Raw genomic sequence first — 25,597 nt, forward strand, 5'->3', positions numbered from 1 at the left:
GCGTCATATTATTATTATTAAAAAATTTGAATATCTTAAAAATCTTAACACGCAGAAGTCCAGCTGAGCAGAAACACGCTCCATTATCAATTACACCTCGATATCAGCGAGCAGCGCCGAGAAGCAAGCACATCACCCCGTTGCCCATGAAACAGGAAGTGCAGAGCGCTGACACAGCAACACAACCAGGAAGTGACATTCTGTGCAAAAAGAAAAAGACTTTTCCTCTGCCCGGGCCTGAAGCACAGCCGGTGGACGACCACTCACTCACTCACTCACACAGCCGATCAATCAGTCAGGTCATCAATCAGCCAACAGATGCATCAGCGACGGCTGCAAATGTGAAACAGCACGACTGGGAGAGGTTCAAATGTGCAAATGAGAGCATCAGTGGGTTTTTATCTCCCCCTCGTCATGCCCTGCAAAACCGTTGAACCCATTTCAGTTTGCTGCAGAGTCTGTATGTATGTATGTATCTGTGTGTGTGCGTGCTGTAAACACAGGTGGTGCGTTCGGTGCAGCGGTGAAACCAGAAAACCAGTAGATAGTGAGAGGAGATAAGGTGGAGCTCAGAGCGGATGCTGAGAATCAGGCTCTGACGTGAACTCAGGGCAGGTTCACCAGACTCGTAGCTGCAAGTCGTAACGGGTCTCGATGAATTTAATTTACAAATTAAGCCAAAACTAAACAAAAGTTTCATGAATGGCTGAAACTGGGTCAAGACCAAACCAAATATAAATACAACTATGCCAGAAAAATGTAAAGAAATGTTTAATTAACACCATGTTTATCAAGAAATTTGCATTGTTTTGTCTAGTTACAGTTAGCGAGGAAGCTAGCATCAGCTAACAACAGTTTAGCCATAGCTTTTCTTTTCCTTACATTTTAAATTTAAATTTTTATACCCAAACGTAATTTGTAAATTTTTATTTTTGTGAAAATCAATAATTAAATAAAACTTGTAGTAATTGCTCTCTGGCTAATTATAGCTAGCTGAGCAGTTAGCCTTCCTTAACCACGGTTACTTAAGCCCCGCCCACAACGATCTATGCAGGAGCAGAATCAGTTCCCAACAGAGAGACTCCAGATCAACTCTGTCTATAAACTGTCTTACCTTCTGATCCACGATGGAGCAGACGAGCTCCCTGACGGACGACAGCGAGAGGTCACCGGGGTCAAGGGTCACCGTCTCCCTGGTGAGTCCGATCTGAAGCAGGAAGGAGACGCCGTGGAACGACCCCCGCGAGTTGGTGGGGCTGGGGGCGGTCAGGCTGCCGTTGGACAGCCGGCTACAGAGGGTGGCGGGCGGGCTGGGCGAGGGCGACGGCGTGGGCGGGGCCGCATGGTGGGGCAGGGCGGGGAAACACCTGGGCGATGCCGGCGGGGGAGGCGGGCTGTTGTCGGCGGACATCGTCTGCTATCTGTGACGTCGTCCTGACAGGGGAAAAGCCTCGGGGGTGAACGACATCCAACAAAAACGTCAGCCGAGCGTCGCCTGTCTCAGGTCACATCTCTCACAGGTGAAATCCTTCAGGGAAAGTTTTTTCTCTCCGCCGAGCATCTCTGGGGTGAAACAGGAAGTCAGTAAAGTCCTCAAACCTCCTGCTGGAGAGGAAACTGGTGGCGGGTGAGCTGCAAGAAAACAACAACGAAATGCTGCAGATCTGACGTCCCGCAGAGAATCTGTAAGAATAAAGAAAACATGTTTAAAGAATTAGTCTCAAAGCTTCAAGTCTGTAGAGTTACTAGAATAATTCAAATACACATTTTTCAATAAAGGTTTTTTTTTATTGTCCAAAGCGTCTGACGTTATATTTATTACAATAAGGGATAAATAAAACAATTAAGTGTTGGTAACATGTAGGAATTTTCTCTTATATTTACATTTATTTTTGTGTAGATCAACGTTTACTGGTTTATCATTTCAGCACAAGCTAGGATGCAACATTTTTTCTGTTGTTGCCCTAAATCTGTAAAAACATAAACTGTAATTGGCCTTTTTAAAGGTGTCTTCACGCTACCGACAAACTGACCGACAAATACCAATAACAGCATTGATCAGAAATCTGTGATCTGTGAAGACAAAACTGGATTAAGACCAAACCGTACTATATAAATGTTCCTATGACACAGAAATGTGTATTATCATAGAGGTTTTAATAAACGTTATGTTTAAATGAACACTGCTTTGGCTAGTTGCGGCTAGCTAGACAGTTAACGTTAGCTAACAAAAATATTAGCCTTTCCTTTTCCTGATAAAGTATCAGTTTTTATGCCCAACAGTGTTTTCACCACATTTATCCAGTTTTAAAACTCCATTTTTAGCTAGCTGGGCAGTTAACCTTAGCCTTAACTGTTTTTTAAACTTTTTTTTTTCTTTTTCTTCTGTTGTAAAATATCTGTTGTTATACCTTAATGTGTAAGTGCCATGCTACTTATACAATGTGAACGTGAAAATAAAAAGAACACTTTTTACATGAATATAGCAATGATAGCGCTGCTGCTAATGAAAGCAAGCTGGTGCGTTAGCCTTAGCCAAAGCTAATTTAATATTTTTTTTGCCTCCTTTTAAAATGTCTATTCGTGTGTCCTGTGGTGTTAGCACTATATTTATCACGCTATGAACATGGGTAATTTTTCTCAGAAGAAATAAGTACATAACACCATTTTAAACAAACTCTGCAGTGTCTAGACTCCGGCTAGTTGCAGCTAGCTAGGTAGTTAACGCTAGCTAACAAAATATTAGCGTCACGCTTTCCTGATATTTTAAAAATTTCTGTTTTTATGTCCAAAAGTGTTTTCATGCTATGGAATTGTGTCATTTTGGCAAAAATAAATACTTAAATAACACTCGCTTAAAAAAACAAACTGACTCTTGCTAATTTTAGCTAGCTAGGCAGTTCGCCTTAGCCTTAGTTAGCCTTTTTTTTTAAAAAAAAACAAACAAACTCTTTTTCATCTATTAAATGTCTGTTGTTGCACATTAATGTATAAATACCATACCAGTAATGCGACGTGAATGTGAAAATGAAAAGAACACTTTTTACACAAAAAACTTCAGCGATAGCACCGAGGCTAATAGAGGCGGGCTGAGGAGCTAGCCTGAGCTAAAGCTAGTTTCGCTTACCTGTGTACCTATTTCTTGTATTTCGTGAATACATATTTTTTTCCCCCCATTTCACACTCACAGGAAGAAATTCTGTAATTCTGCTTAAAAGCTAATTATTTTATGTTTAAAACACTGTGGGAACTCAAGAGACATTTTTAATTTAGTGCAAATACAATAAAATATGTATGTATGACCTTGTTTCCAGCCAGAACCATTGTCGTGATTTAAGGCTGTTAAAATAAGGCAATTAAAATAAAAATAATAACTTGTTTGTTGGATAATTTGAGTTAATGAACCCTTTAAACTTCTGGTTTAAACAGATGCTGCACCTTAAAGGGACTAAAATGACCTGAGATAAGTTATTACCATCATCACTGTTACAACACTGTAAAATAATAAAACAAATCCAGATTATTTAGTAAAACTTGGGGTTTTATCTGAGTGTCACACATTAAAATCCTTTTGACTCATTATTTTGAACATTATTTTACTTTTTTTTTGCACTTTGATCTTGAATGCTACTCTGTCCTCTAAACTTGGACACATCTGGATTTCCGTCACTAACACTGAATAAAATAGATAAATAAATAAATAATAGTGTATTTAGTGAGAGGAGTGAAGTTTGAGGAGAAACAACAGGTTGGTTTAAAACAATAACTACCATTAAACAAAGTTAAAGGTATCAGTAAATACCTCCGGATGTTTCTCCGCTTCCAAAGAGAAGAATAAACGGTGAACGTTAAACTCTCATCCAGCGGCAGCTCGTTCTCCTCAACGGCCGAGTTCACCGAACACGGGCCCCGGTCCGGCCACTGCCCTCGGTCCCCCGGGGCTGGAAGCGACACCTGAGGCGGGTAAAAGTCAACAGTTTGGACCTTTTCTGGTCTCGTTTGTCCCCAAACAGAGACGTAGCGGTTGGACCGTGCAGCTCCAGCTTCATGCGGATCTGATTAACGCAGCTGCGAACACGCAGAGACAAACTCACCGGAGAGAGGAGGAGCGGTAGGAGGTCTCACTCCGACGGAATTTCACTCTGGCTCCATGGCAACCGACATGGCGTCTGAGAAACAGTTTGAAGCCCAAAGGGCACGAGACAGGCGGACGCCATCTTGGCTGCGCTTGAATCCTTCTTTTATGAGATAATACAAAAAACTGTTATGGGGGCTGGGCGTGGCCAAATGATGCCGAGTTCACCAAACTCAACGCTGCCATTTCAGCTAAAGCTACCACGCTATTTTTTTTTCTGAGCATTTTGATCAATAATCTGTGTTTGTTCAAGTAACCAAACGTCAAATATCTACATATATTTATTTATATGGATTATTTTTATACACATATATTTCTGCTTAAGTAATGTTGTACAAAATAGTTGAAACACACCCACCTAACTCTACTACTATGCTAGCTAATGCTTCCAATCTAGGCTAAGTGCTATAGCTGCATTGCTAGCAACAAGCTAATGCAGTTGTCCAGTTTAAAACTAGTATATAGTAGTATAGTAGTATATATATATATGAACAAATATTTTCAGAATCCTCTTTTTCTGAGCATTGCCGTCAATCAACCTCAAGTTACTGATATATTATAAAAGAAATAACTAATTAATATTGTTCAAATAGAGGAAACATTTTCAGCTAAATCTTTCGGGAAAAAAAATCTTACAATTAAAACATTGTTTAAAACCTCATGTTTTCTTTTTCTTTTTTTTCTTTTTTTTTTTACCATTTGGTTGTAATAGATTTGGAAACAGCTTGAATAGATTGATACGTAACCTGTGAGTGATTCAGATTGGGTTAGTGTGGAGCATAAGTTTATATGTATCTATGCTAAGCTAACAAACGTTTAGCTGGTTTGACATGAACACGATTAGAATAAAATTTGACAAGAACATAAAAAAGACAACAACGCACAACTTGAACTCTGTCCAAGCTAACATTAGTAAACTGGTAGTACTGTGTACATGTGTTCAGTTTGAGCACTATTACAAACATGTGTACAAATAAAAACAAACACAAGTTAAACTCAGCCTGACAGAAACAGCAGCAACCTTTCTGTCATCACTTTTCCTTCCATTTTTTTATACTACAGAGTGATTCATCTGTAATATCATAGACCATCTAAGGTCAGTAGTCCCTCTCAGTTTTTTCCATTGCATTTTAATAGATGACTCTGTGGCACCACCTTCCGGTTCACAGACATCATTACACCACACAGACTTTACCTTATTAAATTAGGAAACTAAATTGATACAAAATCTTACAATATTAGTTTGTAATTCATTATAAATATTCATAATTATTGCAAATATATTATATATATAGAACCAATCAAAAACAGAATATGGCTCAGTGTAAACACCGGTTATCTATGTGATGGAGACTGTACTCAGATTAAATGTGAAATAGCAGCTGTGGGCCGCTAGATTTAGATTAATACATTTCACTCAGGCTCCTTTATCGGCTCTTATTGTCCAAAGCAGCGCTGAAGCCGGCTCAGAGCAAATACTGAGGCTCGGTTACTGCGGTTTAGTTACCCTGCAACAGGAATCCTGTGTTCAGAGGTGGGACGAGACGAACAAAAACACCGCACAGACTGGGCACAATGCAAGCTGGAAAACAAAGGTCACAGGAATGATCCATTTTAATCCCTTTTTAGTGATCATTATAGGATTTTGCGTGTTTAGTGGTATGTTTTTATTCCAGTTGACCAATTTAATATATAATCCCAGAGCAACTAATTCAATTTCCTATCAGCCTGTTAAAATGAAGTACACTATTTGCTTTAAATGTAATGATTGTTGTCACTCTTCTCTTTAAGACAATAAATACATGCTATTGATCTTGATAGTATTATGTTTGAAAAAGACAGCCTAACATTGATTTCTTATTTATAATGACATGTCCTGTAAGGCTGCAGTCTGTCAGAGGAGGGCAGTGTTTCTCTATCTTCAAGTCAAGTCAACGTTTATTTCTATGGCACACTTAAAAACAGCCTCAGCTGACCAAAGTGCAGTACAAGCAATGCAAATATAAATAAATCATCAATTTCCATTAACTTAAAATAAATAAATACGAGCTGAAACATTTTAAGCAAGTTTATGGATGTGGAAAACCACTGGTTGTGTCTTTCATCACTTTATTCGATTGAAAAATAACAAAAACAAAACAAACACTTCAACACCTTAAACGTTTAGATTTAAAGGACCCTTCAAAAATCTTCTAAAATGTTTCCAGCAGGAGGCCACACCCACCAAACTATGGTGCATTCATGTTTTTACAAAAATTGCATCACACTTACGTTTAATAATCCAGTTGTTTATTTAAATTTTTGGCAAAATTTAAAGATGACAGATTCTCAACCTCTCATCTGCTTACATTTTAAAATAATAACATAAGTATCCATTTTTTTAAAACTGTAAATGTTCAGTAATTACTGTTTGTTTTTATTTTGAGTTAAAGGACCCTTCCAAAACCCTCTAAAATGCATTCAGTAGGAGGCCACGCCCAAAAATGCATGGTGCATTGAGGTGCTGTCAAACGTATCAAAATTTTACAAAAAAATCATGCTTACAGTTTATGATCTGGCACCAGTGGTTATTTCATTTAAATTAATGGCAAAATTTAAAAACGTCTCATCCTTTTAAGTTTAGAAAGAATAACACATGTGTTATTTTTTTCTGTTGCATTATGAACTGTAAACGTTAAAAAAATTACTTGGTTTGAATTTGAATGAATAGACATAAATAATTATGAGATTTTACAGGAATTAGTTTTTTTGCTTTGTTTTTAACCCACAAATCTAAGTAAAGTTGGATTATATTAAAATATAGGCCTGTGTGAGATAAAGTATAGTATAGTAGGAACTAATAAAAAACATATCTTTCAACATAAATAATACTTTTTTCAATATATAATGTACATTTTAATAATAATTGTTATGAACTTTCATCTTCACACAGCCCTTGAAGGCGTCATCAGGAAACTCCTATGGGATTGGAGGAAAAGTACTAGAGGGGCGTGGTCATCGCCCTGGTAACCGGACACCCGCTCCACGCGCCGCTGCTGGTGCTGCTGCCTCCTCTCAGTCCGTCAGTCAGTCAGTGACCGGCGGAGCATCGGCTCGTCCGCTCTCACTCCGTCTCTGCCCGGTAACGGAACTATTCTTCTTCGCCTACTTCTACCGTTGCTGCTCCGGTATGAGCTAATCATGTCAGGTTAACGGTTTAACCCACTTGGATTCGTGAGAGATTAAATTAGAAGAGCAGCGGAGAAATGGAGTCTGTGAGTAAGTGGAGCCCGCAACAAGTGGTGGACTGGATGAGAGGTAAGGCTGCCAAATAGTGAGACCTAACGTTCTGCTATGGGTCACTTTGTGGACGGTGTTAACGGTTTTTGGGGGAGACGTTTAGCATGTGGCTTTAATTTGTTATAAAAACATGTAAAATTTTGATATTTAAGAGTTTAATTTTGCTAAAAGCTTAGTGGGGAGCTTTGTTAAACTTCAATAAAAACATATTAGTGTTTATATGACTAGTATTTTGTTGTTTTTTGTCATTTTTTAGCCTTAAATTACAGTATCAGCTAAGCTAACAGTAAACATGGAGAATTTGTTTGCTTCTTGTTGGACATTTTTGGCTTTTACATTGATTTAAAATAACAATTTGAAGATTATTATCAGACTAATTCTTTATTTTGAAGGCCTGTTCATGAGTTTGTGAATGTTGAGAAGTTGTGTTTTAGGCTTTTGGCTTCTAGGAGCATTTTAAAATGTTATTTGTGGACTGTCAGATCTTTGCCATCAAATCAAATCTTTGAGTATCAATAGAGAGTATTGGTAGTTTGGTATGTAGCTTAGCATTTAGCATGCTAGCTGACTGGCAGGCTGTGAGTTTACAGCATTGTTTACTGACTTGGCTCGTTGTGCAGTCACGCTCTGAGCCAAGTGTTCATGATTGTGTCATTAAACAGTAAAACAGGCAGGACCAGTTAATTGATGGACCATAAAACCACCGTCAGGTTTGATAACGGCCTGGGAACGCTCTGCTCCAGGCTCCCAGGAGATTACTCCTGTTAAAATTAACATATTTTACTAAACCTTTGCTTTTGGCGTGTATTCTGAACACCCTCTTAAACTTCACACTTCACTACTGGCCAGTTCATTAGGTACACTAGTGAATATATGCTAATGTAGGAGCCCTGCACTAAATCCTCCTCCATGACTGTTCATCGTCCTTATTTCTCAGTTCTTTCTGTCTTTCGTTCTTTACATTCATCAGTTTTTTCTTTACTTTTGTTGTTTATTTCTTGGTTCTTTCTGTTCGTTTGCCTGCTCTGTCTTTCCTTTAGTCTAACTCACTGACTTGAATGTCAAAATAATAGGAACACGTGTCGGTGCAGCACAGTGTTTCATAATGTTCAGTAAAGGTGACGTAGAGACACTCAGGCTTCATTTAAAACTTTTAAAACTCTAAATAAACTCTCTAATATTTTACTTTTTGACCAGACGGTGTAAATCTATCAGTGACAGTGGTCGTGTGTCTCTCCAGCGTCTGTCTGTCTGTCCACCGCCGTCTTTGTATCGAGTTGAATTTACTGTTGTTGACAAAGCGCCCGTCCATCCACCCCGACCTCCGTCAGCACACACACATACATGCATACCGGCGGACGGGGACAATGCAGAGCTGAGTGCAGTAAAAGAGACATACAATGGCAGCTCCCGACAGAGGTCTCCCCCCCACCCCACCACCACCCACCCCCCGCCGTGTGCAGGGTCAAAGGTCACGCGGCGCTCCAGTGTGGCGGAGGTGGAGGTGGAGGTGGAACCAGCTTTTGTTCTGCGTTAGAGAAGAGAGACAAACGCTCTGCGGTCACATGACACGAGTCCAGTAGGGATTATTATTATTATTATTATTATGGTTCCATCACGTGACCCTGCTGTTACCATGGAGACCGGATCAAACCATGTGATCGGATACGTCAACACATCCATCACTGGAGAACTTTAGGGGTGAAGAGGAGCGTGACATCTACTGGAAATAGAACAAAAGAAGAAGAAAAGGAAGGAGAAGAAGGAGGGAAAGAAAGAGGAGAAGGATGGAGGAAGATAATAAAAAGGAGAAGAAGAAGAAGAAGAAGGGGAGAAAGTAGGGGAAAGAAGAGGAAGACAGAAGAAGAAAACAAGGCGTAGAAGTAGAAGAAGAAAAAAGGAAGGAAGTAGAGAGGGGAAGAACGAGGAGGAGGATGAGGAGGAGGATGAGGATGAAAGAGGGAGAAAAGAAGAAGGAAGAAGGAGGAGAACAAGAAGTGAGACAGAAAGAAGAAGGAGATTAAAATATTCTTTCGGGTGTTGCAGCTTTTATCAAACCAAACTGAACATTTAATAATCGTTGACTCATTAAAAAACAGCTGCAGATCAAACTTCTGCTGATTGACAGATGGATTAATTAATTATTTTATATTTTACTGGGATGTTATTCTGCAGAATGTTTGTTCTCCTCCCTGTGAGCCGGTCGGTGGGTGAAGGTGGAGGTGGAGGAGGTGAACCGGTGCCTGATCCAGATCCTGATCCTGCTCTAGTGTTTACTTACAGTGTGACTGCAGAGAGGAGGACTGCTGCCTCCGGCTCTGGGTGCTCAGGGTGTGTGAGGTGTGTTTGCTGACTTCATACCACTCAAGCTACACTCCACTGGTTTCATGGGACGTTCAGGTGGCAGTTGATCTAAAAACAAATCCCTCCCTGGTTCCCTCGGGCTGCACCAGAAACGCTCCATCCAAGTCTCCTCTTAAATCCTGCAGGGACCTTTGTACAGCTGAGACACATTCCCAAACCTTAATCAGAGCCGCTCAGACCTCCAAACATTTCAGCGTCAGTGTTTTAACGTGAGCAGATGATCAGGAAATCACAGAGCGAACACCTGACAGGATTATTAATCGCTCCGAGTGACGGATGGGACAGCTGTGGCTCAGGGGAGAACACGCCAAGCTCTACGTGTTCAGACAAATCCACATACTTCCCTCTGACAGGTGTAGTTACACTAAAACACTTTACATGACGACAGGAGGCGGAGAAAAATAAAATAATAATAATAACGTGTGTGTGGAAATAAACCGTGAGAAATTAGAGATTAGAGGAGTGGATGGTGAGAATATGGAGATATGGATTAACATGGCCAGTTCATTAGGTACGCTAGTGACGAGCTACTGTTAGCGAGGAGGCTAGGAAGAGCTACTATTAGCGAGGAGGCTAGTGACGAGCTACTGTTAGCGAGGAGGCTAGGAAGAGCTACTGTTAGCTAGAAGGCTAGGAAGAGCTACTGTTAGCTGGGAGGCTAGGAAGAGCTACTATTAGCTGGGAGGCTAGGAAGAGCTACTGTTAGCTGGGAGGCTAGGAAGAGCTACTGTTAGCTAGGAGGCTAGGAAGAGCTACTATTAGCTAGGAGGCTAGGAAGAGCTACTGTTAGCTAGGAGGCTAGGAGGAGCTACTATTAGCTAGGAGGCTAGTGACGAGCTACTGTTAGCTAGGAGGCTAAGAAGAGCTACCAACCGTCGTAAAGAGTTGTCCTCTCCTGAATCAGCTGGTCAGTTGATCTAGAGCATAAGCTGCTCCTCTAAAGTGAACCCAAAGCAAGTAGAGCTCCCCCTGGTGGCTGGCTGCAGTATAGATCATAAGCTCCACCCCCTCCGTGTTAGTGGGCGGGGCTTGGGCCAAACTAAAAACACTAACATACACGTCAAATAACTTTTTTTTCAAGTGTGGTTTCTGTCGTTTTAGGTTTCTGTGGGTTTTCTTTAGTTATTTGACGCTTTAGAAACAGGATGCGACGTAATGGCGACCACCGGTTGCCATGCCAACCACTCCGTAAAGTCCACTGTATAATCCAACATCTCATTGTAACTGGTGGAGGTAGAGCAGAGCGTAGCGTTAGTTAAACGAAAACGTGAATGAGTCTGGAGGAAATGGGGGCGGGGCATCGGTTTCACGGCTCCACGTGGCTCCGCCCTCGGACCGTACTGATCAGACTCTGGCTCCAAAGATGGCGCCGCCTAGCCTAGAATCTAGTTACTCTCCGCTGACTTGAGATTTCGAAAAATCCAAGATGGACCGGGCCAATCACGAGTCGGTGGGCGGGCTTAACGTGATGACGACTGACCTGCGACCGTAAATTCCGTGAATTAACGCGTGACTTCCCCATCCTGCTAGAACTACCAGAGCGATGGCTGCTGCTAGCGAACAACTTTCTTTCGAGTCGGCTTTGGCCGCCACTCTGAAAGACTTGAAGTTAAGCTTTTCTCTGAGAAGGGAACTCTCTTTTCCGTCGCTCTGACTACGTCACCGTCTTCGTTGCTCTGATTGGTTGTAGCGCTGTCCTATTGCGTGGAGAGGGAGTTTGAAAGACAACCGTTTATCCCACCCCTCTGGTTGAGCCCTGTCTATGGAGAGTGCCCAGACCCTACATTTAACGTGGGTCTGGCTCGGCAGGCTAGGCGCCGCCCGTATCCCTGGGAAAATGGCGTCAGTTTGACCAATGAGAGGAAGAGGAGATGTGTCGTCCATGTTTATATACAGTCTATACAAACATACGAGTGTGTTATCAAGTTATCAAAGAGAACTTTAACAGCCACGCTGCTCCAGATATGAGTAAATACACCGTACACTGCTGCTGTGGCTTCACCAGAGAAACTGAAGAACTGAATCCACGTTAGCTTCAAGTTTCTCAGGAATCCGTCGCTGGCGTCCAACGCGTCAACAGACACGGAGCGGTCGGTGCTCTCGTGTATCCAGAGGTTTGAAGGTAACGCTTTGTTTCAACTCATCACCTGGAACGAATCCAGACAAACAAACAAACATTTCTTCCTGTAAGACGACACGACAGAAACTCGCTGCTCCTGCTCTGTCCTCGTCCCTCGAGGACGACGGGACTCAGACTCACACCGTGGTTGGTTGTTGACAGGGAGGAGGAGGAGGAGCGCAGGTAACCGCCACCTGAGAGAGCTGCCACAGAGACCCACAGGGTTGAGGGTTCAACTCCCATCACAGATATACTGTACAGTAGTAGTAGCACTGCACAAGAAGGCCAAAAGTATGTGGACACTGTTAGCTTGTCTCTCATTGGAAGGGACAATACGGTGTCCACATACTTATGGTAATGTACCATGAATTAACAGAGTTGTGTAAATATTGACTGTGATCCACCAGACGCCTCAGATTGTGTGAGTACTGATCTGAGAACGTGCTGATTGTCCGTCGGGGTGATTTAGATCTCTTTTCGTCCACACCAGGCTCAAAGACACGTTTCTGTCCTCGCTGTTTGTCTCTTTGTGTCTTATCGGTGAGGCCGAGTTCACCGCGGTGAATCGGAGGAAACAGCCAGAGCCTCTCCGCTTCCTGCCTTTCTCCCGTGTGTGTGCGTTGACCGGCTTCCAGTTCAGGAGGGTCCAGAGACACGTTCCAGAGACGGGACGTGTAAACGCAACCAGATATTTAAATAAATGTTGCAGAAGGACATTTAATCATTTATAAAAAGCCAGTAATGACGTCTACAGAGGTCTTGGTGTCCACTTTAAATGTCTTCCTCTAACTAATGGGACACTGGATGTCTAGATCCTTCAGGACATGGGTCACGTCTTATTATTCTGTGTATATCTCGTGAACTGGAGGTCTCATGACGTGTTCCCACTGGCTGGTTGCTATGTGTTGGGCTGGTTGCTATGTGTTGGCCCAGATGTGCGATATTAAGGAACTTGAGTGACACTCCGACAGCGTCTTGGGGTCAATGTTGCCGGCAACGTTGACCAAGTCGTAGCTTTTGACCTTGGGTCCCTTAGAGAGACGCTCAGCGGTGAACTAGTGACGGTGGAGCAGTGCTTCCAGTCTTTATGAGCGTCTGGTGCAGAGATATCAACCAACGAAGAAGAAGAGGAACATGGTGAAGTGTCTGTCTCTGTGGGGTCATCTCTGAGTCCTGTTTGTTTAGTTTTCTAAGAGTTCTCAGCACAGATCTCCTCAGCGCTCAAGGAAATCCTTTTTCCTCTTGAATGGTGTTTGTTCGATCCCCCTCCTCCTCCTCCTCCCACTCACCCCCACCCCCCCCACTGCCTCACCCCTCCCTCATACCATAGAGATGAATGGTCAGGGTGTGAGTGTTGGAGGTCGACTGTGTGGTTTGTTTGACAGAGGTCCAGCTATGAATAACCCCCCCCCATTTACCACTTTTCCTCCCGGCTCTCCACCCTCGTCCTGTTGTGATGGAGGTGGGGTAAATGTGTTTCTTTTGTTGGTCCCAGCGGCGGTGGTGGGGGGGGGGGGTGGGGTGGGGGGGTCGTCGGGTCCGTTTCCTTGTAATGAGTTAAAATAAATAAACCAGATTTAAATCTTCACTGCAGTTAATAACAATCAGAGAGTGGTCCTTGAATTTATTTATTTATTTATTTAATTTTTTTATTTATTTAATGTTTTATTATTTTTTAAAAATAATAGATTATTTTTTTTATTTTTTTTTATTTATTTGTTTATTATTATTATTTTAGAATTTAATTGGTCTTGTTCAGCAAATTATCTTACAAAATATTTAGAGCACAAATCTAATTTTATTATAAATTAAAGGACCAATCTGAATATTATTAATTATGCAAAAATCAGCAAAATATTTAGAAGAGAAATCTATATTTTGTTAATTTATGCATTTTTTATATATAAATGAATTAAAAAACAGAGACTTAAATCCTCATTTTTCTACAGTTGAGTGGTTGTAATGTCTCAAATGTGTCCCCCTGCGTTGAGGAGGACGTGTGAGGTCTCGTCATGTCCATCTGTAGAACGAGGCAGCTCGTCTTGTTTGTTTTGATCTTCCTGAGTAATGATTAACTGGACTCTTTACGAGCAGCTGCAGCTTCGCCTTCAGCAGTTTATTTATTATTTATTTATTTTACTGACCTCCTCACGTGTTGAACTGGAGACGGGCGGACGGACAAACCCACCTTGTCTCCACCCGTCCTCGTAAATACTTTAATATTCTCGTGACACCATAAAGTGTCGGCTGGAGCTTCAACACGAGGCGTCACGTTCTGTACGATCAGAGGAAGATGATGATGATGAGGAGTGATAAGAAGTAGTAGAAGAAGACGACAAAGAACCAGAACATGAAGAAGAGACCAAATAAGAAGAAGACAAAGACAACAATGATGACTATGAAGAATAAGGAAGGAGTAGAAGACGTCAACGACAGAGAAGATGATGAAGGAAAAGAAGTAGAAGAAGAAAAAATAGACAAAGAACCCGAAGACAAAACAAAAAAGATGACGACAACAACAAAGGAGAGAATAAAGACAAAGACGAAGAAGACGAGGATGACAGAGAAAGAGAAGAAGAAGAAGAAGAAGATAGCGACAACAACGGTAGTAGAAGAAGACAATGAAGAAGTAGTAGAAGAAGAAAAAAAGAACAGAGTGTCGACACTACGTTTATTGTTAATTAACACAAACAAGTCATTTCTGGACATAGATGAACAGACAAACAGCTGATATTTCTTCATCATCAGGCTGATAACTGATAAAATGCCGTCTGAGTTTCCATCTGACATCTGATCATTCTCTGTGTGAAGTTTGGTTTAGAGTCTCAACGGTTTGAGGTGAAGCTGTGGTTTCATCGTTGCAGTAACAAGTTTCCTCCCTGAGCTGATGTTGGTGGTTCACAGAGAGTTTCCCACCGACGGCTGACTGGCTGACTGGCTGACTGACTGACTGACTGACTGACTGGCTGACTGGCTGACTGACTGACTGGCTGGCTGGCTGGCTGGCTGGCTGGCTGGCTGACTGGCTGGCTGGCTGACTGACTGGCTGACTGACTGACTGACTGGCTGACTGACTGGCTGACTGGCTGACTGACTGGCTGACTGGCTGACTGACTGACTGACTGGCTGACTGACTGACTGACTGACTGACTGGCTGACTGACTGACTGGCTGGCTGGCTGGCTGGCTGGCTGGCTGGCTGACTGACTGGCTGACTGACTGACTGACTGGCTGACTGACTGGCTGGCTGGCTGGCTGGCTGGCTGGCTGGCTGACTGGCTGACTGGCTGACTGACTGGCTGACAAACATCAGAGAAAGTAACTCTGGTTACATCTGAGACTCTGTAAACTCTGAAGAACAAACATTACCCTCAAGATCATTTTAAATGCTCCTGTGTTCAGTGCTCGTGACACGGATTGAACAGATGTTTTCAGGAGAAGAGCAGGTGAAACGACTGATTTTGAATCTGTGCAGGAAGTCGTTTAAAAGTATCTGTGATTCTGTCGGTCGGCGTCCGGACGGCTTCATGTTCAGTCAGATTCATTCTGTCAACAAACAGGTGAATCACAGGTGATTAGATTAATATGAGTTTATGATGTTTTTAAAGGTCTGGAAAGCTTTACAACTAGTCCTAATCTAATCTGTATATATGTTATAATATTTATAAGTTAACTGTTTCCATAGAGATTAAATAAAGTGATGTCATCAGATGCATGTGTCACCAGAGACGTTTATTAATGAAGAGGAGCAGCACATCTACTGGGAATAGAAGAGGAAGTCTTGGTTCCTCCTCCATGTTGGTGTCCAGTCCTGAATGTGTGGACTCTTAGAAGACGACCAAGATGTCTCCGCGTCTCCAACGTCTCTGTCCACATTGATTCCATCTTGGTTCATCTTGTTTTTCTGTCCCTCCTGGAAACTCCTCACCTCATGTTGATTGGTTATCACCACAACCAGAACTTCTCCTCCTCGTCCATCAGGAGGATCTGACAGAGACAAGTTTTAATACTAGATGGACTACTAGCACCGTGTAAACACAGCTACTGAATCTGGTTTAACTGAATCTGGTTTAACAGAGTCTGTAACCGAGCTGAACACAACAGCTGATCTGCACCATCACCTCCACCTTCCTCCCACCTGAATATTTTATCAGAGTCTGAAACTGATCTCAGGGCAGAGTCGATAAACCTGAAACATTAAAGTATAATCTCATTAAATAAATACAATAAAGTAAAATAAACACGTATTAAACAGAGTAGAGCCTTCAGGCGACGCGTCTCCTCCTCCAGCCCTGATGAATGTCTCTGGCTGTGTTTGTCTCTGCACAGCTGGAGTCGGTCGTGTCTCGCTGCTGATGCTGCTTAAGAAGCTCCTCTGAAGCCAAAACCCTGTCAGGGCGGTGACCCCGCCGCGTCCTCGCCGCGTCCTCGCTGCGTCCTCGCCGCGTCCTCGCCGTCTGCCACGAGTTTAAAGACGCTTCAGGCCGAGAGCCAAAACCTCAACGACGCTACGCTGAGAGTGGAACGAGAAAAATGTCTCGACAGCCACAGACATTTAATGTTCAAGAATATCAGATCCAGAGCTGGAGGATGGATCTGATTATTTATTTATTATTTATTTATTAATTAATTTATTTCCATCGGTGTAATCTCCACCAACCAGGACGTTTCTGCAGCTGCTGAAGGACTCATGTGAAGGCTCAGCAGGAGCTTTACATGTGCGTGTCGAGGTGATTGTTGTGCTCAGGGAGGCTCGGCCCGCTCGTTGTCAGCAGGTGATTTGGTTGTCGCGTGACATTTAGCCCCCCCCCCCCCCCCCCCCGATGTGCCACCCGCTGAGAGATAATCGGCCTCCTCTGGTGACGGTAACGTGATCCGTGGCTGCCGGCGCCGCATTCCCTCCGTCCGCCGCAAACTCTCGTCAACACTGCTGTTTGGCTTCGACCGGGAGGGAAAGGAGTTTTGTTTTCACAGTCAAACCCGTCCCGTCCCGTCCCGTCCCGTCCCATCTACCGTGCAGCCTCAGAGAGTGTGTGTGTGTGTGTGTTCCCGGCAAGGCGTGGCAGCGACTTTGAATATTTCTCTGAAGGAGGTTGGGGAATATTTATGATATAAGTTTGCAAAACCGGGCGTCTCTCCAGGAACGTTCGGGAGCAGAGTGCGTCTCCTGGCTTCTGTCACGTCACATGAAATACGACAGAAACCAAAACAGGGTGATGAAGAAGGAGGTGATTAATGTGGAAGTTCAGACAGGACAATTATTAATAATTAAAGTAATTTGTAAGGGGATAACTGCATCGGCAATTTGGTTTGTTGCTGCTTTTTGCTGCCTCTTCTCACGTGAGAATTGTTGAGGCTGTGTCTTAAAGTTTAGACAGATGTTTGTGAGGATTGTGAAACAGCTGAAAACCATCGAAAGAGTGAAATGTTGAGGGACGATGGGTTGGATTTTATATTTATTTATGCAACGTCCCACCAGTGAAGGGTTCGCTGATTTTTAATCTGCCAAGTAGTTTGTAAATTCCCCCCCTGGGATCAATCCGGTCTTGACATCATATCAGGGATCATGTCCCATGCAACGAGGACGTAGTGGGGTGATTTCTAAATAACATGACGTCCTGAGCTAATTCTAATCCCCTGTGAATACGGATTAGAAAGTAAAGTTTCACTAGCTGCCGTCCATCAAATGGGATTATCAGTAAGGATCTGTTAACCAGACCAGTTGCGTAATAAAAGGAATTTAGATTTTTATGAATAACGAGAACCAAGAACAGAAGTGGTTCTACAAAAGAACGGTTAAAGAAGAACAAGATGAATGTTTAGGAACGGCCAAGTCAAAGTCCTGACCTTAATCCAATAGAAATGTTGTGGAAGGACCTGAAGCAAGCAGTTGATGTGAGGAAACCCACCAACATCTCAGAACTGAAGTGGTTCTGTTCTGAGGAATGGGCTAAAATTCCTCCAAGCTGCTGTAGACCACTGATCAGCAGTTACCACAAACATTTAGTTGATGCACCAGGAAGCAGTTTTCCTGGAATAAATAAATTCCCAAGTTTCAGTATTTCAGTTTCGTGTGTTTGATCGGGTTCTGTTTGTCTACTTTCCGTCGATGTTTTGAGTCGTTTTTATGCAGAAATGTAGAAAATTTTGAAGAATTCTATCTCAATTTTATATCAAAGCACATCTAAACGTGTCTAATTAACTGGTCGTTGGACACTAGACAATTCAAAAAGGCCAAGAGTCAAGTTTTAGGAGCCAAACTTTGGGTCTTGTTTCAAAGCCTTTGAATAAAGTTGATTTCTTTCCCTGGGGCGGTTTTAATTATCAGCTTTATGAACCAGAATAAAGAAACACTTTCACCCAGAGGTGTCCCGTCAGCAGTCTGTGTTAATGAGGAATGTTCCCTCAGACCTGGCGTCGGCCATCTGTCGCCCCGCTAGGTCCGACCAAAAGACAAACAGGAGTTTGTGTGGGACGCTCCAGTGACCACATGCTGGGGCGGTTGTTTTTCTTCTCCACTGTTCACACCAGCTCAGGCATTTTGTCACTCGCGCCTTCACAACATCTGCCATTTGGTTCCCACTAGTCAAACACCAGACCCTCAGCTTTCCTTCTCTGCTAACACTAATGAACTGTAGCTGAAATATTAGTTAAATCTGTGAATCTGGTGACTTTTAAACACATTTGAGGTTGTTGCTTTTTCAAACCGGCAGCTTTATGAGACGGACGCAGCAGGAAACACAACACAACGAAGGCTGTGATCATTGCTTTGGTCCAAAAGATGTCAGTAGCTTCTTCTTGATGCTCATTTTATTTAAACAACCTCTTTAAACTCAAACATGGTCAACTTCCTTTGAAGGTAGACCGAGAAAACCAGCAGATGTTCATACACGAGGAGCCAGAGAGGCACATCTGGATCTTCTTCGATGATTTTAATTCATTTTAGATTCTGACATTTGGTCCTGCTTCATTAATTAAATGAACAATTAAATGTCGTCCCGTTTTCCTCAACCAAACCAAACACAACGCTTCCTGCCGTGAACACGTTTGTCTGTTGACGTGGGTCACGACCAGTAAACGGTTGCGTCGCTCCTCCATTGATCCAAGAGTGAGAGCTCTCTTTTATCTCGCCGCCTCCCGCTGCTCTACCACGCACAGGGAGAAAGAGAGAGAGAGAGAGAGAGAGAGAGAGAGAGAGAGGTCGGAGGTCAGAGTTCAGGGTCGGGCTCGGAGTGGCGCCGCTGGAGCAGGCGGCGTCTCGCTTATAGAGTCACACGAGGTCACGGGGTTTGACGGCGGAGACCAGAAAGGTCCCGGATGGATTTATTAAAAAAGGAGAAAACTAAAGTGTAGACGTTAACTTTCCTTAAATATATGAAACTATGAGGGTGTAGATGACGTTAAATGACCGTGAGCTGCACATTCACACATTAACAGACGACTGAAGTTGATGGTTTGCTTTAATTTATTGGCAGAAACTAATCTAGTCTGGATCTTAAATGTCCTAGAGTTGGTCCCGTGTAGCTTCCTAAAGTCTTTCCTTGTTTATTTTACTCTTCTGTCCATCACCACATTAAGCCACACCCCCAAACGATCTGATTGGAGCAGGACTCCAGACCAGCCTTTCACCAGAAATTGATTTGTAATCAGTGAACTTGGATCGATTAGTGTCGTTTATAGGAGACGGTTGAGATTAGATCTGTGTGCTGAGCTGTGGGACCGTGTGTCTGAGCCCAGACTGGTCCTGAGGCGAGGTGGCGGCTCGGTGTGAGCCGTCCCGCCGTGGTAGAGTCAATAAGCCGGTGTTGACTCAGCGGCTGTGTTTGCCGTCAGACTTGAACGGATCATAACAGAGAAGGACTTTCACTGCAGCTCAGCCGCCGACAGGAAGCTTTGTCCCGGTCCTGTTTACACGCCGCTCGCTGAAACGCATTCTGACAATCTGCTTTTTGTTGTGTCCTCCCCCTCAGGTCTGGACGACAGCCTGCAGCAGTACGTCCCGTCCTTCCGGCAGCAGCAGGTGGATGGGGAGAAGCTGCTCAGGATGTCCCACCAGGAGCTGCTGTCCCTGGGCGTGGCGCGGGTCGGACACCAGGAGCTGATCCTGGAGGCCGTGGACCTGCTCTGCGCTCTGGTCAGTTAACGGACTCGTTGTTTACAGGTCTACGATCATGTGACGGAGCGTTAGCACGTGGCTCAGGTTCTTTAATCCTCTGAACTGGTTCTAAGTGGTTCTACAGAACACACACAGTCTTAACAAACAGGATCAGTATTGTCCTTTTTCTTTCCTTTTGAAACCACAGTTCCCATAAGGCCTTGGGGGACGCACCCAGAAAAGAAACCGACTTTCTGTTGTCTTTGCAGTGGTGTGACAAATTAGCTTTTAGCACTTCCTGTTTGTGCCACAAAGTCTCTCCGTTGGGAACTGATGATGCTCCTGCAAAGCTCCCCTGGGCCAATCAGATCACCTGGGGGCGGGGCTTAATGATGAGGTGGTACCGAAGCTGTCCTACGCCCGTTGAGCCTGACAGCAGCAGCAGCTCATACGGGACGAGGCTCTACTTCCAGAGAACGTGCTCTTCATCAGCTCCGGTCAACGCCTTCAGAGTTTAACTCCACTGTACACAGGCTTCTGCAAACATCAGGCTTCTTATTGGCCTTAAAACACACGCAGCCAAACGTCTTCTCGTGAAAACACAAGACTCGAACCAAAACATAAATTAACTAGTGATTCGACGGTAGAATTAAAAATGAACAGAAGACCTTTCTGGGAGCAGCAGGGCTGTTGTCGTCTCGCTGAGCCCCTCAGTCGAGCTCCGACCGTCTGTGTCTCCGTGAAAAGGAGGATTTACAGTCGGCGCTGAGTTTTCATGCTGCGACTCGACTCAATGGGATCAGCCCTTTTTTTTAAAGAACGGGAGTCTGACACTCTGCCGCCGCCCCCCCGCCCCCCGCCCCGAGACAAACACGACAGAACATAAAGAGACCACTGACCACAGCAGACACTTATCAGCCCTGATAGCTGCTGCTGGTGTTTAAAGTCGAGCTACTGACGCCTGGTAAATCATTTATTCTACTCCAGGGTGGTTCATGTCAGATTGTCAGACGACGACTCAGATAAGATAATGACGTTTATTGATAAGATGTTTAACCACTAAAACGTACACGATCACTCATTCAGTGGTTTTTATTTAATTTTCTACACGTCATGTTTCCTCTCACGTAGACACGACTTTACCACTTTAATTTATCAACTAATTATTAATTTATTAGCTAATTATTTAACTTTTGTTGAATAGCAGCTTTTGGTGAAACTTGTAAAACACTGTAAAACATTCAAAGCCCCGTAAAGTTACGCGAACGTTTGTCTTTTCTCTTTAACTCCAATAGTCATGACTAAATTTAACTCAATTCAATAACTTTTCTAAACTTAAACTTAAAGTAATCCATTGTCTTGACTTCTTGTGAGTTTTGTCTCAGTGGTCAATGTTCATTTAACTCATGTCTTTAAGGCCTCGTCCACACGTACGAAAACGATCTTTTCCCTCTCCGTTTTCCCTGGCATCGCTTCAAGAAATATCTGCGTCCACACGGGTCCGTTTCAGCACGACTCAACACGCTACTTCATATTCCAGGCCTATAGGTGGCGCTGCTTCAGTTTCAGAAATTCACCAAAAACGGAGAGGAAGAGGCGGAGCATGCGCATAAAGCTTGAGCGCTGTTTACAAATCGGCTTTAGAAGAAAACAAACTCAAGGAGAAATGATATTTTGCCCTGGTAACCCTAATAGGCTCAATATCTTCTCCAGCAGGAAAACTAGCATGTAGTCCGCCATTGTTGTTGATGTTGTTATGAGATGTCTCGCGGGATATAAGAGGTGGAAGGCTAAGCTCGAGGGGTGTGGCGATGACGTCATCGAAACGCACTTCTCCGTTTTCACCGTCCACACGAAAACTTAAGAGGTGCGTTTGCGAATTTTTCCACCCTGGGACCCGGTTTCAGGAAAGTTCGTTCTAGGGCAATGTGTTTACAGGATTCGTGTGGACGATCGGCAAAAACGATGCAAAACATCTGCTTTTAGACCAAAACGCGTCTCCGTGTGGACGGGGCCTAAGTTTTGAGTTAGAAAAAGTGATGGAGGAGGTGGAGGAGGTGGAGGAGGAGGAAGGGTGATATGATATGAATACTGGGAAATCTAGAGGCTATCGTTATTTTAGAATTTTTTAATTAGACAGATCTATTACTATAAAATGTAGAGACCTTTGAAACGAGGCTATACAACCTTAGAACTTTGGAACTTTGGTTTCTAAGTTTTTCTGACTTGAAATGTTTTACAGTGTAGATATCGTGTTCAAATATGTCACCGTTGAGTTGATCGATCAAAACATTGATATAAAAAAATCAACAGATTCAAGAAATACTGGTTTGTCGCAGCTTGACTACGATCACACTTCAGATTCTTCTTGCTTTCCACAACGTTTTCCGCTGCGTTGATTTTCCAAACCGTATTGGGGTGGAGGCCGTAATTATAATAGAACGTGCGTTAATCCGGCGATTAAAAAAAGAAACTGCTGTCTCTTAATTGTGGTGTAATATTTCCACGACAATGACTCAGCAGCAGTGAGGTTCTAGCGATCATGCAGCAGGAACCGGAGAGAGAGTCTTTCAGGGAGCGACTTCCTGTGACTCTCAATTGAAGGTCAAGTGATGTGTTGTGGATTATTTTCTGCAGCATGAAGCAGAGTTTACTGCTCTCTGGTGTGGGGCAGGAAACAGATGTGACCCCTCCCACCTGTCAGAGCCCCCCCCCCCCGCCCCCACCCCTTCCCGTAGCATTCAGTGTGTGGCGTGCAGAGGAAAAGCTGTTGCCGTTTTGTTCCAGCCGCCTGTTGGATAATCAGTTTTCCATTTGAAGCTCATTCAGCAGAACAGGAGTCATTGTTCCTGTTCTGACCTTACACTCATAGTCACATGCTGCACAATATAATGTGGAGCTCTAAATATATAAAGTAATCAGAGGTTAACGACACAGGAGACAGCAAAAATATCTGTCGTTAAACTTCTACGCTGTTTATGCTGATCAGACCTGCACAAGTAGAGCTGCAGTGATTGGTCAATTAATCAGGAAGTGACAGAAAATTATATGTTTGCTTCAGTTTTCAGGCACTATATATAGTTTCTCTTAAACCAAAGAACTAAAAAAAAAAAAAAGGTTGATGGTGACGTCTCCTCATGTCTCCTGTGTCTGTGACATAAAAGTTGCACTTGAACAGAAAAACATAATGGAAAATAAATAAGTCTTCATACCAGCAGGGGGCAGCAGTCAGTATTCATCATTCAAAATGGGAAACAAGAAGAGCTACTGTTAGCTGGGAGGCTAAGAAGATAGTAAGAGCTACTGTTAGCTGAGAGGCTAGTAAGATAGTAAGAGCTACTGTTAGCTGGGAGGCTAGGAAGAGCTACTATTAGGCGGGAGGCTAGGAAGATAGTAAGAGCTGCTGTTAGCTGGGAGGATAAGAAGCTAGGAAGAGCTATATTAGCTGGGAGGCTAGGAAGAGCTACTATTAGCTAGGAGGCTAGGAAGAGCTACTGTTAGCTAGGAGGCTAGGAAGAGCTACTATTAGCTGGGAGGCTAGGAAGAGCTTCTATTAGCTGGGAGGCTAGGAAGAGCTACTATTAGCTAGGAAGCTAGGAAGAGCTAATGTTAGCTAGGAGGCTAGGAACAGCTACTATTAGCTGGGAGGCTAGGAAGAGCTACTATTAGCTAGGAGGCTAGGAAGAGCTAATGTTAGCTAGGAGGCTAGGAAGAGCTACTATTAGCCAGAAGGCTAGGAAGAGCTACTATTAGCTAGGAGGCTAGGAAGAGCTTCTATTAGCTGGGAGGCTAGGAAGAGCTACTATTAGCTGGGAGGCTAGGAAGAGCTACTATTAGCTGGGAGGCTAGGAAGAGCTACTATTAGCTAGGAGGCTAGGAAGAGCTACTATTAGCTAGGAGGCTAGGAAGCTACAGAACAAATGAACATGTTCTAAAATCAAACGCTGGCTTGTTCTTGATTAACGATGCTTCTGCTGGAACATTAACTTGATTCATTAATTATTAAGTTATCTGAAATCTAACTGTCAGTCGTATCAAGCGTCAAAGATTTGTTAGTTGAATTTCCTCAAACATACAGACTGTTTTACTGTCTTTGATTTTATCTTGATTCTTAAAATGAACCAAGACGTCAGTCGATGAATAGAGTTGTGTTTTCACTCAGATGAAAGTCTGACTTCATCTCCAGCTGTTGTTTTCTGATTGACATCTCTGTGACGGCGTTACCTTTCAACACGACGTGAAGGTTTCACCTGAGGCGTGAGGTCGGTGTCACGTCGTGTTAAAGAGGCTGAAGCTCATTTCAGTCGACAGGTGGAACGTCAGGTTGGCTCTGAGCTCCAACGCTAAACGTTAACGTCCTAGTTTAGCAACTTGTTGTTCTTTACAGACTGTTTCAGCTTGTTCCCGTGGTAACCAGCGAGCACTCCTAAGGAATAACCCTTTCATCGGACAGGGAAAGTTGAATAAAACATAGTTTGAGGGCATTGTGGGAAATGTAGTTTTCCTTTTTGTGTCCTTTCCAGTATAAATCATTTGGTCGTGGAAGTAAAAAAAACTAAATACATCCAAACTCATCATCGTCAGGGAACGGTACGAAGGTGGTGCTCATGGGAAATGTAGTCTTTAGACGCGCACTGACTCTTTACTACTTTATCTTGACAGAACTACGGCGTGGAGTCGGACAACCTGAAGACTCTGGTGGGGAAGATGAGGACGGCGCACCACAGCCTGAGCGGCGCCGTGTCGCAGCGCCGGAAGAACCCCGCCTACCACAGCAAAAACTCCCATCAGCCCTCCAACGAGTTCCTGACCGCCGTGGTGGAGCTGATCGCCGCCGCCAAGAGCCTCCTGGCCTGGCTGGACAGGTACAGTGGAGAGTGGACTCTGTTATGTTGGAGGAGCGTTTATCAGCGTCGGTCTGTCTCTGTCAGCTGTCACAGCGTCTACCTGCCTCCCTCTCTGTTCAGCTTGTATCAGCTTGAAGAACATTCCTGCTTCACTGCAGCTGTCAACACACAAACACAGACAAATTACTGCACTGACGCCCAGAACACACCTGACACCTGACACGTGTCTGATCGCTGGAATAAAAGCACACCTGAGGCTCAGACGCGTTTCACTGAGTCTGTATATGTGTCGTATTATGACTCTGACACCTGTAGAGGTCCTGAGTCCTGGTTGGACCAGAATCAGGTCCCATAGAGAGACTCCAGACCAGACCAGACCAGACCAGATCAGACCAGACCAGACTACCCACCATGAATAAGTCAAGTCAAGTGTTGTGAGTCCTCTCTCCTCCAAACTATTTATTTTATTTTATTCTCTTTTTTTCAGGACTCCTCTGACGAGCGCCAACGACTTCACCTCCACCAAGAGCAGGATCATCCACCTGTGTCTGGAGCTCACCTCCACCGTCCAGAAGGTCAGTGGTGGTGGACACTGATCCGGTGGTAACCATGGTAACCTTTACTAATCAGCATCAATCAGGTTGAGGGGTTTCCAGGAGGGACAGAGACGTGGAGGTAGAAAAACAAAGATGAACCAAGATGGAGTCCATGTGGACAATGACGCTGGAGACATCTTGGTCGTCTTCTAAGACTTTAGAC

The 25,597-nt window shown here is 43.6% G+C and overlaps 2 protein-coding genes across 2 annotated transcripts in view; one reads left to right on the forward strand and one right to left on the reverse strand.

Moving 5' to 3' along the window:
- The window catches only part of LOC311499467 (serine/threonine-protein kinase D3-like), a 38,743-nt gene extending 34,633 nt beyond the window's left edge, over nt 1-4,110 (reverse strand). The window contains exons 1-2 of the mRNA XM_084560447.1: nt 3,803-4,110; nt 1,115-1,683 (exon numbers count right to left, since the gene is read on the reverse strand). Coding sequence (XP_084416573.1) covers nt 1,115-1,411 — 297 coding nt within the window. The 5' untranslated portion in view covers nt 1,412-1,683; nt 3,803-4,110. The remainder of the gene's footprint in view (nt 1-1,114; nt 1,684-3,802) is intronic.
- Nucleotides 4,111-7,136: 3,026 nt separating this feature from the next.
- Nucleotides 7,137-25,597, forward strand: part of LOC311499468 (connector enhancer of kinase suppressor of ras 3-like) — a 30,905-nt gene continuing 12,444 nt past the window's right edge. The window contains exons 1-4 of the mRNA XM_084560448.1: nt 7,137-7,432; nt 19,867-20,030; nt 24,654-24,856; nt 25,326-25,413. Coding sequence (XP_084416574.1) covers nt 7,381-7,432; nt 19,867-20,030; nt 24,654-24,856; nt 25,326-25,413 — 507 coding nt within the window. The 5' untranslated portion in view covers nt 7,137-7,380. The remainder of the gene's footprint in view (nt 7,433-19,866; nt 20,031-24,653; nt 24,857-25,325; nt 25,414-25,597) is intronic.

Source organism: Chelon labrosus (assembly GCF_963514085.1).
Source record: "Chelon labrosus genome assembly, chromosome: 14".
Lineage (NCBI taxonomy): Eukaryota > Metazoa > Chordata > Actinopteri > Mugiliformes > Mugilidae > Chelon > Chelon labrosus.